At 36.0% G+C, this 13,338-nt stretch overlaps 4 protein-coding genes across 8 annotated transcripts in view; all 4 read right to left on the bottom strand.

The window, feature by feature from the left end:
• Positions 1-6,441, bottom strand: part of LOC111492479 (uncharacterized protein KIAA0930 homolog) — a 7,783-nt gene extending 1,342 nt beyond the window's left edge. Inside the window, exons 1-11 of one of the 2 annotated variants that reach the window (XM_023141823.1) lie at positions 6,186-6,441; positions 5,635-5,768; positions 5,400-5,474; positions 4,900-5,006; positions 4,223-4,283; positions 3,852-3,911; positions 3,695-3,769; positions 2,972-3,124; positions 2,230-2,284; positions 1,192-1,314; positions 463-689 (exon numbers count right to left, since the gene is read on the bottom strand). In XM_023141823.1, coding sequence (XP_022997591.1) covers positions 463-689; positions 1,192-1,314; positions 2,230-2,284; positions 2,972-3,124; positions 3,695-3,769; positions 3,852-3,911; positions 4,223-4,283; positions 4,900-5,006; positions 5,400-5,474; positions 5,635-5,664 — 966 coding nt within the window. In that variant the 5' untranslated portion in view covers positions 5,665-5,768; positions 6,186-6,441. Of the gene's footprint in view, positions 1-462; positions 690-1,191; positions 1,315-2,229; positions 2,285-2,971; positions 3,125-3,694; positions 3,770-3,851; positions 3,912-4,222; positions 4,284-4,899; positions 5,007-5,399; positions 5,475-5,578; positions 5,769-6,185 lie in introns of both variants that reach the window. The other variant, XM_023141822.1, reaches the window with a different exon arrangement.
• A 796-nt stretch (positions 6,442-7,237) lies between these two features.
• LOC111492484 (V-type proton ATPase subunit G3-like) lies at positions 7,238-9,169 on the bottom strand. Of its 2 annotated transcripts, XM_023141831.1 has the most exons (4): positions 8,767-9,169; positions 8,590-8,690; positions 8,383-8,528; positions 7,238-7,468 (listed from the first exon to the last, which is right to left on the bottom strand). In XM_023141831.1, exons 1-3 carry the CDS (start codon positions 8,852-8,854, stop codon positions 8,391-8,393), a joined length of 327 nt encoding a protein of 108 aa, XP_022997599.1. In that variant the 5' UTR covers positions 8,855-9,169; the 3' UTR covers positions 7,238-7,468; positions 8,383-8,390. The 2 variants fall into 2 exon arrangements, with proteins under 2 accessions (XP_022997599.1, XP_022997598.1); XM_023141830.1 differs by lacking the exon at positions 7,238-7,468 and having other exon boundaries at positions 8,207-8,528.
• An 870-nt stretch (positions 9,170-10,039) lies between these two features.
• Positions 10,040-11,882, bottom strand: LOC111492478 (U-box domain-containing protein 31-like). 3 transcript variants are annotated; one of them, XM_023141821.1, is made up of 2 exons: positions 11,359-11,882; positions 10,040-11,325 (listed from the first exon to the last, which is right to left on the bottom strand). In XM_023141821.1, the coding sequence occupies exons 1-2, from the start codon at positions 11,469-11,471 to the stop codon at positions 10,113-10,115; spliced, it is 1,326 nt and encodes a 441-aa protein (XP_022997589.1). In that variant the 5' UTR covers positions 11,472-11,882; the 3' UTR covers positions 10,040-10,112. The 3 variants fall into 3 exon arrangements, with proteins under 3 accessions (XP_022997589.1, XP_022997587.1, XP_022997586.1); XM_023141819.1 differs by having other exon boundaries at positions 10,040-11,331; positions 11,365-11,882; XM_023141818.1 differs by having other exon boundaries at positions 10,040-11,882.
• A 915-nt stretch (positions 11,883-12,797) lies between these two features.
• LOC111492483 overlaps positions 12,798-13,338 on the bottom strand; it is a 1,758-nt gene continuing 1,217 nt past the window's right edge. Inside the window, exons 3-4 of the mRNA XM_023141829.1 lie at positions 13,189-13,246; positions 12,798-13,113 (exon numbers count right to left, since the gene is read on the bottom strand). Coding sequence (XP_022997597.1) covers positions 13,094-13,113; positions 13,189-13,246 — 78 coding nt within the window. The 3' untranslated portion in view covers positions 12,798-13,093. The remainder of the gene's footprint in view (positions 13,114-13,188; positions 13,247-13,338) is intronic.

Raw genomic sequence — 13,338 nt, 5'->3', positions numbered from 1 at the left:
TAAAATTAGAAATTAGTTTCTTATTTCTAATTTTACAAAATATTGGTGAAATTATTGTTTTCATTACTTTTTCAAGGGAAAATAAAAATCTTCCTCTGACAAACGTATTTTGTTTCTTTAAAAACAATTTTTTTTAAAAAAAGAGGAGAAATATACAAGAAAGAAGAAAAATAAATATTATCAGAACAATCCTACAAAATCAATACCAATCTCAATCCCAATTTTGACATCCATAAACCACATCCCAGGATCAAAACCTCTCTCTTATTTTATCAAAGACATTTTAACAGAAAAAAGAAAATGAGAAATAAGAGATAAGAAGAAACATAAATATTACCAGACCAATCCTAAAGAATCAATACCAATCTAATTCCCAAGTCTGACATCCACAACCCACCTCCTGAGATCAAATGTGGTGAAATATGGATAATGCAAAGTTACGATGGTTAATAATGAACTAACCTTGAACAAAAGATCGTGTGCAATGTATTCCCACGGCAACGAAATGGACATCAAGCAACACTTGAGAGGTATCATCTCGTCATCAGAACTAGTGCTACTAGCAGCTGCATAAGCTTGTTTTGCAGCAACAGTTGCTACAGATGCTGCTTTTCTAACTATGGTGCCAATCCCAAATCCTCTTTTTGATACTACGGGTGAAAAGGGCCCAGAATCCTGCAGGCTTTGATCTGATATTATAATACAAACACATATAAGACAATAATTAGACAGATGAGATTAACTATCACCCATATGAAAAGAGGATGGCATAATATTATTCACCCAATAAAATAACTTAAACTGCAATAAATCTTCAAATAATCCAATGCTCATTCTCTCACCCCGCTTACCAAAACTGATACTACAAATGTTATGTTACTACAATCGTAATAAATTAAGACTTTCCATTAAAATAAGCTTCCTACGAGGATAACTTTTGGGGATCATTTGGTTCAAAACCAGAATTTTTTGATAAACTAAAAAGAAGGAGAAGAATAAAAAATGCCTCATAACATCATAATGGTATCCGTCCCTTCTAATGGAGGAAGAGCCAGGGAGGAGTTGGGACTAACAAAAGGTGCAAAGATAATTTATCTTCAATTGCTATAGTTAAAGAAAATATTGAGTACTATTACTCAATTAGAAGAATAAAAGGCTTGATAACATTGAAAAGACTATTTCCTAACCTACCAGCAACACCAGAAACAGCAACTTCAACTTCCCCACGTCCTCCAGGTCCCTTCATGTAAATTTTGTCTATTTTGCCAGAAGAATGACCAAGAGAGAGAAGGCTGCCAAATCTAGACTTGCCAACTGTCAATAAGTGCAAGAGAGAAGGAAGACAGTGAGAAACTTAATCTCTTACCACCTAGTCTCTCTGATAAAAATAAACTTTGGAAAAGTAAACTATAAAAATCGCTTCTGCAAAAGGCTACGTAAGATACAAACCATATGCATAGACGGGAGTATACTACTATTGAACTATGATCCAGCCACCACATAGCAATAGTAAAATATCACTACAATAAAATATATATACATATTTTTCATATATGAACGATATCAATCGATTCAACAAAGTTATCTCTAAGGGGATAACAAAGCCACGCATTTATCCACCAAGTGTGAAAACCACATTAAATGTAATACTGTTTATCAGGAATTTCTCTCTTCGTCAAACTAATTATAAACAATTCAGCAGAAACGTCATATAAATGAAGTCTACCTTATGATGATAAGAGAACAAGATGGAAAATGGAAAGGAAAAATTGCATCACAGCCTTCTTTCAATTTCTAAGGACAAAAGAACACATTGAAGAGTCCTCTAGTTTCTCTTAATGGGATATGTCCATCAAAGTGGTTGAATAAAAGAGTTGCAGATAGATTGTATACATCAACTTCGATATTTGATTAATAAATATTAAAGAAAAAGGTATCAAGTGGAAGGCTAGCTTAAACTCTAGAATTAGTAGAAAACGTCTGTGCTATTCAAACTAACAGATAAAACATCCACTATTAGCTCAGAGAATCAATAAGGCATTAGTTACTTATGTCGTACATCCTATATCATACTGGGAAACAATGATTTGATGCAACACCCCATATCAACAAATAGGCTGGATAAATTTGAACGAAGTAAAGTTCTTCCCCATTGAATAAGAATTGAAAACTAAGAATGATAAATGTTATACCACATTGTAGAAAAAAAGATATTTTAGATATATATACCGTCATATGCATCTCGAACCATTTGGTAGCTGACAAATCCAGAGAAAAGAGTAATCTGCAGCATTTAGAACGATGTGAGTATTCATTATCCAATACTCATGAGGGGATCTCATGGATCATGTCAATACTCATATTTCGCAAAGTTCGAATCTTCCGCTTGCTTAAAATATGCATTTACAGATCATTGAAAAGGAAAAAATTGACTTCCAAGGGAAACTAAATTTAGAATATTTAATGAGAACTCCCTTTTCTGCAAGATGGGTTACTCATAATAAGTATTCCCCATCATCCATATAGTCCATACAGTGTAGCTAGCACCCCCTTGAGAAAATATGTCAGGGATAACAATAAGAAAAGCTCTACAATCATTCAAGTAAAAACATCTATAAAGCTATCCAAATTATAAGAGAGAAGAAGATAGCGGATTAAATTTCTTAAAGAGAGAAGAAGAAGGAAGACCCTCCAAGTACTAGTCCTATCAATAAACTCTATAAATATAGTCCTTTATGGCTCTATCATATGCCTCTTGGTTTGAATTACAATTTCACTAATGGCTTAGCTCAAGCAACTCAACATAAACAAGCATGAAGTAGGGCAACATTATGTTTTTTACATTAACATGAAGGTTTTATTTATAATTTAATTGAGATTCAAATGATCCGCAATGCTTGGACAATTCAGTAGCTCTTGATAACAAGTAAATAATAGTAGCTAGACAGCTGGAAAGTGAAGCAACTCAAACCTTGGAATCCTTCATACTTTGAGGATCAGAATCCGTACATGAGGCCACAAGATTACTAGAATTGCAATTTTCTGCATTGTCCTTTCCGGGAAAAGCTGCACCACCATGTGCATTGAGAAGTACACAATAGCAATGGTCAGTCTCTGTTAAGACCTGAATAATAGAACACTGAAATTTCAACAAATGCAATTGGGCCTTAAGTGTATAAGTAGTATGACTGACCAAAAGATTATGCATGATTACATATGTTTAAAAATTTTCTAAAAGTTAACATTCAATTCTGGTTCAATGATTCAGCGTGTGTTTACATTAAAGGGAAACAAATGCCTTATTCAGAAAGAAAAAAAAAAAAAAACTACCATATATGGCCTACTAGTCAATTAGGATCAAGGTCAATAATAAATGGCTTGGTGAGAATAGGTTCAAGTCATAGTGGCCACCTATTTAAGATTATCCTACAAATTTCCTAGGCAACCAAATGTAGTAGGTTGGGGGAATATCGTGTGAGGTTAGTCGAGGTGTGTACACTCCGACATTGACATTCATCGATAAAAAAAAATATACATATAAATTTTAGCACAGTTAAAACAGAGTCGGTAAATGCTTATGCATAGATCATGAAAACTTAATTCCAACAACCAATTACTTGCATATTTATTGAGTAAAAAAAAAAAAACAGACAAAAAATACAAACTAGTGATGAGATTCATTAGGGGAACATACCACTGCATCAAAGGTGGAGTCAAAGTCATCAACTGCAAAACAAATATCTGGATATGCAGGTGTTGTCTCCACTTCCTGAATATAATTTATGAGAAAGTCAAATTGACATTGATAGTATAGCATGATAGAGAATTTTTCTGGACAACAAATACTTTACCTTTTTAGAATCCAAATGAAAATTGACACGGCTAGGAGATGCATAAACAGTCTTTACAACCTTCAGAGAGCCCCAAACCGAACAGAAAAATATAAATGATGAAAATAAAATTTATTAAAGGGCAAGACTGCATGAAACCACAGTTGAATGACAGAAAATCAAATTACTTCTTGCAGCAGCAATCCATGGTTTTTATCAAAGGATCATTATAGTCATACAAGAAGGTGAAAACCAAAGTACTAAATGTCGTCATAATACATAGCCAAGGTATATTTATTATTATACCAACATCAAAAGAATGTGACCTTCCGGGGATGAGTTCTAGACAAAACATTAATCCAACAACTAAATAAGAGTGCACATAAAAATACCTTATATATAGGAGACAATGATGTAGTATGTCCAGCTTGATGATTTCGAAGAACCAGATGACTAGAGAAGGAATGAAATAAGAAAAAAGATCAATAAACAGAACAACAAATCAATATTGATGAAGTTTCATGGGAGAGGAATAAGGAAATAAACCTCAATAACTAAATCATGCACCAAATAGTATTTAACTAAACGGATTCTGTTTGTGTTGGTCATTTTCACAAAGGATATTAAAAGATGATGTTACAATCCAAAAAGGTGGATTCTATAAAGTTTGTGGAAGGAAAATAGGCAAAAACATGAAACATTAGTCATTACAAGAATATGCATTGCATCCCTAACAAATTTATTCTAAACCAAAATAATTTGCTCCCATTCTTATAAGATGATATTGTGTATAAAGATGACACTAGTGAAAGTCACAAAAAGACTTGACCAGGTAACGGAAAAAAGGTTGAATGCTGCAGAGAATTTTACTTCTCAGTTCATAATTAGAACATATAAGAATTATGCATAACAAGCAATCCTGCCAGAACATGTGATTAGCATGGTAATAAAAATAATATGCCCCCACAATCATACGATTCAAACCTCTCAAGACATACGCAGGCAATGTGTTCAAGAAAATCAGACAAGTCTATTAAGAAAATAAAGAGAGCACATAAAAAGTCCATACCTGCAAATTGCCACAGTCACAGTAAATGAAGTGTGAGCAATCAAGTTCAAATAAAATGAGCGCCTCCAATCAACATGTACTGAAGCATCTCCAACCAGATTATCCAACTAAATAACAAAAGAAAAAAAAAAAAACAGCTTATTATCTTGATAGCCTAGAGATATCATACCACAAATTACCGTGCTCTACTTGGTATAGTATAAACACTGTAAATGAAGACCTGCTAAGTCTGATTTATAGCAAGTATTGGCAACAATATTAATAATAGAAAAACATATAGCATGAACAGAAACAAGGAAAACAAGGCACTCTCATTCTATTGTCATAATACATTATTTAGGTAAGAGTATAAGTTGTACAAATAACAGTACACATAAGATATTTGCACGATAAAGGTGCTCAAAACACCAATCACTTCTAGAAAATGTGATAACATTGGCAGAGAAAAATAAATTCATTAAATGCATAAAATATCACTGCCTAGAATGGAGGTTGTGTACCTTAGATGCCCACCTGCGAACAAAATAAGGTGAGGTGCCTCCATTATCATCATCGTTGCCATATCCTTGAGATTTCTTTCAAAACATAAGTCAGAAAGTGTATTAGAACTTTGATACCGCACTAAATAAATTAAAGGCTCTGCGACCAAGGAAAGCAGAAGACAATAGCAAAATTGTACCACTTTTCTAATAAAAAATACGAGATCGTCGTCTTGTCGCCCCCTTGATTCCTTACCACGAATAAAATACAAATCCATAACATCATGCCAAAAACGAGGATCCATTTCTACATCCGAAGCATCTTGCTCATCAACCTCAGTTTGTCCTATTAAGTTGGAGTGCTTCTTAACCATGTTCAGCAATTCATATCTACAAATTTAACAACCAAATTACAAAAATAAACACGAAAAACTCATTAATTTCGTATGCTTGGGCTTTACTCCAACTTCAAGCAAAGCTTAAGCACTAATGGATGAAGCGGAATAGTTGAAGTAGCCGAAACATAACAATTGTCAATTTATCCAATAACAATAACTTGTGCATCTAGACATCGATCCCGATTTATGACAACATCAAGAAAAATATAATTAATCGCTGCAGTCTCGAAGAATGCAAAAGTATGAAAATCAAGATGATCAGCGAGTTTGCTAAGAACCGATTGATGCAGCACGATTTAATGATCGGAAACAAGAATTTGAAGTCAAGAAACCGAATATACCAGTGGAGCAACTAAGAAATGAGGTTCAAAAGTCCCTAGTTAAAGAGAAGGTAGGATATCAGTCGCACCTGCAAGGAGTTTCTTCTCCATCTCCAAGCATTTCTCCCGGAAGCTTCTGCTTTCTCAAGACGAAAAATAATGTATAAACTAAAGGAAAATCAGTTTTATAAATAAGCTCAAGTTCTGGAATCTTAGTTCTGAGAGAGTTTTTGCAGTAGAAGGGAAGGGAGACGAAATCAAGCCGAGGAGGAATTTACCGACCAGGTGGCGCGGTTTCTTTTCTGGGAAATGCGGTGCGTTGGAGTCGGATGCTATAGCAAAAAATGCATCGTTACTTCCAATAGAAACTTTCTGAAATTGCCGGGTGACCCGGGTTCGATACCCGCCAACAGCTTTAATAAATTATAATTATTTTAACATGCACTCCTATTTCAACGAAGTCGTAGTATAGTGGTAGTCCTGGGGGCTTGGCAGGGCAATTTTTATATTATAATTATTGTAGCGCTATCGCATCATTCCTGTTGTAGAGTAGTGGTTCGCTTTTTTTTGGTCTGACACACGAGCGACTCCGGTTCGATACCCCCAAAAACTGCGAATGTTTTTTTTTTTTTCAATCTTAATGTAAAATATAGAATATATATTTTTTAATAAAATATAAAACTTGATTCTGTTTTAAAAACTACATAATTTAATTTAAACTCTGTTTAACAACATGGCCGTTGAGGTAAAGTGTAATATTAACCACAAATCATAGCAAAATTAACCATATTTCAAAAAATGAATAATAAAATTCAATTTATAATAGGGATAGTTGAGTAGTTTTTATTTCAATTCTCATAAAAATAGAAATAAAAAATTTACACATTTTTCTTTTCATAGGGAATTATTTAGACTTAGATGTTGATCTCCTCTTAAAATAATTATTTAAAAATGTGAAAAAAAAAAGTTTTATAAAAACGTGAAATGAAGGTTAAGAGGTAAATGAAATTTGTAGAAATGAGTTGATGCAAAAATGTTAGACTAAAAAAGTAATGAATGAAATAGAACATTTTTTGAGACTCATTTCTACCAAATGAAAACAAAATGAAAATGAATACATAAATGTTAGATGAGTGGCGTATTGAATAGGCTAAATCCATAACAAAACAAACATAAAAACGTGGAAGAAGAAAAACATGGGCTGCCTGCCTGTGTGGTGCATTTCTTCTTCCACATATGAATACAATTTTAATTCTACAAATTTTTACAAAATGAAAGGGATTGCTGCTGTGTGTGCCAGCCAATCCAATTCCTTCTCGACAAGGTTGCATGCTTGCTTTTACAGATTCCACCCTCAATTATCAACCTCCAACTAACAACCACAATAAAAACATTGAATGCCAAAACAATAACATATTAATTATGTAATATAAACACACCAAAAAAAAGGAAAAAACAAAACAACCATAATTAGCGTGTAGGGCGTCATCTCCATAAATCCCCCGTTTCATCCGTTTCTATTCAATTAGAATCCTCCAGTCGTCTCCATTGTAACCACGAAAATGTCGAAGCTCGCGGCTCTCCTCACCATTGCAGCACTCGTTTCAATGTCCCCCATGCTGCCGTCCTCCGAGGCTCGTCCCATCACTACTCTCACTGCCACTTCTGCCGAAACCGCCAATCCGGTAACATGAAGTTTCATATCTCCGTTTTAATTAATATATTGTTAAATTAAATTTGATGCTCCATTCTACGTATCCCTCCTAGGTGATCGTTCCCGAAGAGGTTCATAAAGACGACTGCCTGATCAGAAGAACCTTAGAGGCTCATACTGATTACATCTATTCCGGCGACACTAGGCCATGAATTACTTATCTTTTTATATTTTCTCTCGTTAATAATTCAATAATTAATTAAGGAAAATCCTTTTCTGTTTGATTTACAAACAAACCGACTGCTGATTCGATTCAGTTCGCTGTCCCCACAGCTTCCGTAACAGGAATTAGTTAGGAAATGGAAGCGGTTAAGATTAATAATCGTAACGTAGGTTGAACTTCATTGAATTTCGTCAAAATAAAATGAAGTGACACTGAATTATTAGAGTAGAGACTAAGAGAAACACATTGAATTACTTTCATACCATCCAAACGTGTGGTGACAGATAACTGTTGAATGATCACAATACAGAAATTACATTTAAAATAAATTTATAATTAAAACATTTTAAATTTATAATTAAAACAAACGAAGCAATTTTAATTTAAAATAAAATTGTTTACGAATTACCCGTTGTTCTAAATTCTGGGAGAGGCAACATGTTGGAGAAGCATATGAACAACATCCTTTGAAACTCTTTCGGATGATTCTTTCAAAGTCTGGATCTTAACCTTGGTTTCATCTTCCAGCCGTTGCATATAGGACCCAGAATTTGTCTGCCGTTATAATAATTTAAAGTCAAAATGTTTTTGAAACAAGATTAAGATTAAAAATCACCTGAGAGAGTTTGTTCTGATATTGAGCCTCCATGTGGGCACGATATTGGGCCACTTCCCTTTCAGCTTCATCTTTAGCTTGTTTCAGTCTGGCCATCTTCACTGCCACACCAATTACACAAAAAAAAGTGTTATCCAAAGGAATTTGTGAAATGATTATAGAAGTAGAAGAGTATACTGTTTCTAGCGGTGGATATGACTTGCTGGGCATCTTGTTCTGCAGATAATAGCATTTGAATGCCACCTTGCCCTCGGAATGACTCCATTGTTGCTGTCTCTAATGATATTGGTTTCGATCGAGATGGCCTCCACAGGGATTCATATTAGATACTCAATGTTCATATCATCCATCACTTTCCAAAAATAACTCACAAAATACTCCATGCTTTAAGGGCTTTAGTTTCAGAATCGGTCTATACAAACTTCAATCCACCCAAATTCGGGCGAATTTTTATTTTTATTTTTATTTTCGATTAAATTATAAAAAATACTCTCAACATCAACTAATTATCTCAAAAATACCCTTACCCTACATTTTTAATGGATTAGACAATAAAGAGTCCGAGATAATTGGAGGACTTGCATTGAAAATAACTCTTTTTTTTTTTAATTAAAAAAAAAAAAAAAAAAAAAACACACACTTGCCCACGCATTGAGCTGGCGGAGATTCTATTCAGCAGATTTTTTTAGAATAGAAATAAAATCAGAGAGGAATATATTAATTGTGGTAAATAAAATAATATATTTTCTTTAAAGAAAAAAAAAAAAAAAAAGGAAAAAGATGATGGATTTGGTGGAAAGAACACATGATTCGTGAGAAGGTAAAGTTGGGGAAGGTGGCATTTGGGTGGGTCACGAGTAACGTACTCGTGTCTGATAATACCCAACCTCCCTCCATCTGCACTTGCTCTGCACGTGACTGTAATTATAACATTATGCAATCGTTAAATTTAATTTATTAATTTCCTCAAACTCCGTGCTGCTAGAAAGGAAACCAAAATACAAAATACAAATTACAATTACACGTTTACATCCTCGGAGTCGAGGACGCATTCTCACGTGGCAAACACTGGGTGGTCAAACGCACAGTAAACAATAATAAAATTCACTTTTCATTTCAAATTATTAAATCTTTTTTTAAACAGAGCCCTCCGAGGCCGCAGGCTCAGTCTGGGTTTATTTTAAATGGGCAGAGTTTTTGAAACAACTGGGTATCAAAATTAAAGGTAGAAAATTTTACTTTTTGAAAAGTAAAAATGTTTGCATTAAAAATACAATTTTATCCGAGTCTTTGTTCTGCTTTTCTAACACTTTCCTCTTTCTCGGTCAAAGCTTGGCTGTATTTCAGGATTCTTTGACCACAAAAAAAGAAAAAAAAAAAAAAAGTATAGTCGCCGGGATAGAATATTCCGGTCATCAAAACATGCTTATCGCGTTCATTCATAAGGCTATTTCAATGGTGCATAATATCTTTTTATAAATGAAACAAAAGGTGGTTTATGGACAATTTTGAGAAGCTATCTTTTATTGTATAGTTCTCGTAAGCTTACATTTAGAAATGAAGATAGAATCCGGGTAATTTAGACTACACAATTTCAATAGCTCTGCAGATCTCTGCTTCAGTTCTGGATTGAACCCACTTTGGATCACAAGCAGCAATTTTGCCGCTAATCCCGCCTCCACCGCGAGCACCGAACATTCCTCCGGCGCTAGCTTGAACACCGCCCACAAAATCGATAGCGCAAATCTTGTACAAATCTCCGATACTTTCATCAACAATTTCACCAAATTTCTAACTGTATCTTCACAATTCTTCAACGCTAATCTCCCCTCTGGAAGGGACGACAAAACGTCGAGAATATAAAGCGCTGACTCCAAGCTTTCGGCGTTTAAGCCGGAGAGAGCGCCGCCGAGTTTCGCGACGGCACCGATGCCAACGAGTTGCTTTCTGATTGATTCGTTTGAACAAAGCGTTCGGAGTAAAGTGAGTGCGGCGGTTACTCCGTTTGGATGTCTTTGATCCTTCACCATTCTCAACAATCCGACGAGGAGACTTAAACTCGAAACGTTCTCTATTGTTGAAGCATCGCCCTCCGTCAACATCTTGATGAATTTGGTGCAATTAATCTTGGTTTCGATGGACCCTTCGTTTAAAATATCTGCAATTAGGGATATTCTGGTGGGTTGAATCAGATTCTTCTTCAACTCTGAATTCAGATCCAAATTGACGAGAATCCCCACGCCTTCCGACCCAACTGCGTGGGAAGTGAAAGAACCCAAAAGAGAGGAGATTAGAGCAACACCGCCGTTGTCGACCACCATCTTCTTGACGGAGGAATGGGCGGTGACGACATGTCGGAGATCCTTAAGGGACTGAACCCTAGCTTGGCCCTTGACCTTCTTCAACGAATCCAAGAGCTCTAAAACTCTCCCCTGCACGTCCTCTGATCTCTTCTTCAATGCTAAGTACTTCTGCGAAAACCAGGTGTGAATCAGCTGGTGAAGGGTCCGATTCGGTGTGACGGAATCGTCCCAAAGCTCTTGCATTGTTGTGGGACAAGTCAAGTGGCCTAAAGAGAACCATTTGAGAATGTTGGACCGCTCGTAGGTCTGCCCGGAGCAGAGGGTGACTGGATCTTGCATGGGCTCGAGCGAGATTGGGCAAATGAACACCGATGGGACCTCTATGGACGACTCCAGCTCTTCAATCATCTCCTTGAGATCCAACTTCTGGGCACCGCCATCGGTGGCGATTACCCCCCCGCCTCCGCCGCCAAGAATGCCATCTTTGACCACAGTTTGGAGATCTAGAATGTGCGCGCCGCAGTCGACGAGGAGCTTGGGATCCCGTTGTGTACAAATGGAGGGGTGGTAGATGGGCATTTTAGAAAACTGTGTTGTGAAAACTGGAGATGAATCTGAATGTGATCAAAATGGTATATAAACAGAGGAAAGTTGAAGAAGGGAGAGCAGAGGAACGTGTGGGAAGGAAAAGTAAGAAAAAACAGAGAGAGAGAGAGAGAGAGAGGGTAGCGATGCTTTGGGGTTCCTACGCTACACTGTCGCTCTCATTGACAATCACAGGCAGCAATGGTTGCTCACTTTGTTGCTTTTCTTTGCTTTTCTTTTTCCTTTTCCTTTCTTTTCTTCTGTGGTCAAAAGGGTATTATCTCCTTCTTCATCTTTACACTATCCACCACCACCACCACCATCATCACCAAAGCAAAGACGAAGGCGACCACATTTTTGGTTCCCCAATTCCAAAGCTTCCTCTTGAAGCTCTCAAAAAGGGGGAAATAATGAAAGTGGAGATTAGAAAATGATGACCCACATCCAAAAAACAAACATTTCATCCAACACAGCGGAGGAAAGGAAGGAGGAAGAAAATGGATATTACCGGATATAATAACACCCTGTTTTACTGCACAACAAGATGACGGACCGTGCACCGCACGTGCACTTCGGTCTTCTCTTCTCTCTGCAGCACCAAAAGCAAAAGCTAAAGCAAATTATTAGTCCAAGAAACTTTGCGGTAGGGTCGTCTTCGGATTATTATTATTATTATTATTGACTAATGAAAGGCTTTAATTCATTCCCACAAGACACCACAAATCTGTCTTCAATTAGTCTGGTCAAATCCTCTGTACATGAAACTTGAATTAAATCCCCCCCCCCCCCCCCNNNCCCCCCCCTTAAAAGTATATTTTAAAAGCCTGCATTTATGTAATTACCTCAAATTGAAGCTCCAAAAGAGGAAGAAAAGTATAAATGAGGGAAGGGAAGGGAAGGGAAGAAAAAATAAAAATAAAAATAAGCAAAGAGAGAAGAGCGGGATTCTGGATTTGCCAAAACGAGGCATATGAATTTAAACAAAAAAACAAAACCGGTCTTCTAGATCTCAGTACCAGTCAAACCTGCTGAGCTGGCACTCTTTACAAAGCCACGCTCTGGTGGGCCCACCTCTTCCCCTTCCCCTTCCCCCCTCCCAACACAAATCTCTATCTCCTTTTCGTTAATTATTTTGATATGTTTTATTAATTTAGTATATATTTTCAACTCCATCTTATCCTCGTTCCAGAGACACGTGTGCATGGGCTTTGCTTTTGCCTTATTTAAGAGCCCACTTCAATTCTTGTATGGGCCTCTTGAGCCTTTTACTTTTGGACTTCAATTCTCGGTGGGCTTTGGAGAGTGGCAATGGAGCCCAAATAATCGCAACTTAATATTATTAGTATTTAAAAGAAAAAGGCAATAGATAAATAGTGACAAATTCTCGCTCATATCTTTGTAATTTACACATCTTCCAAAAGGTGAAAACAACAATAATACAATAACTTCCCAAATAATTCAACCTTTTCCAATCAACTGCCCACATTGACAAGAAAGCCAGGGAACAAAATAATAATAATAATAATAATAATAATAATAATAATAATAATAATAATCCATGATCCTCGTGTCTCTATCATTTTCATTTACTTATTCCCGTCGTCCTCCTCCTCCTCCTACTGTTCTTCAAAATCACCTGCACACACAAACGACGGTAAATTTGGAGCCTTAGACGTACACAAACAGAGCTGTTTTTTTTGTTTTCTTTTACCTGAGACATTTTTGGTCATCTTTTTGGCAGAGGAAGACTGAAAAAAACCTGTCGGTTTCTGCAATACACAGATTTTTTTTTTGTTTGTTTAGTCTTCAGTTTGAAAATTGAAAGATCGGGATGAAGTGTTTTTTTTTTTTTTTTTTTTTT

This window comes from Cucurbita maxima, unplaced genomic scaffold (genome assembly GCF_002738345.1).
Source record: "Cucurbita maxima cultivar Rimu unplaced genomic scaffold, Cmax_1.0 Cma_Scf00017, whole genome shotgun sequence".
Taxonomy (NCBI): Eukaryota; Viridiplantae; Streptophyta; class Magnoliopsida; order Cucurbitales; family Cucurbitaceae; genus Cucurbita; species Cucurbita maxima.
This window is presented reverse-complemented; position numbering and strand designations above follow the sequence as displayed.

What these genes read in the sequence shown, in the direction of transcription:
- LOC111492478 (XM_023141818.1), bottom strand. Translation starts at nt 11,471, where the DNA reads ATGCCCATCTACCACCCCTCCATTTGTACACAACGGGATCCCAAGCTC.
- LOC111492484 (XM_023141831.1), bottom strand. Translation starts at nt 8,854, where the DNA reads ATGGAGTCATTCCGAGGGCAAGGTGGCATTCAAATGCTATTATCTGCA. An exon ending in CATATCCACCGCTAGAAACA is followed by an intron (nt 8,691 to 8,766) that starts GTATACTCTTCT and finishes TTGGTGTGGCAG; the next exon opens with TGAAGATGGCCAGACTGAAA. An exon ending in ATCAGAACAAACTCTCTCAG is followed by an intron (nt 8,529 to 8,589) that starts GTGATTTTTAAT and finishes TTATAACGGCAG; the next exon opens with ACAAATTCTGGGTCCTATAT.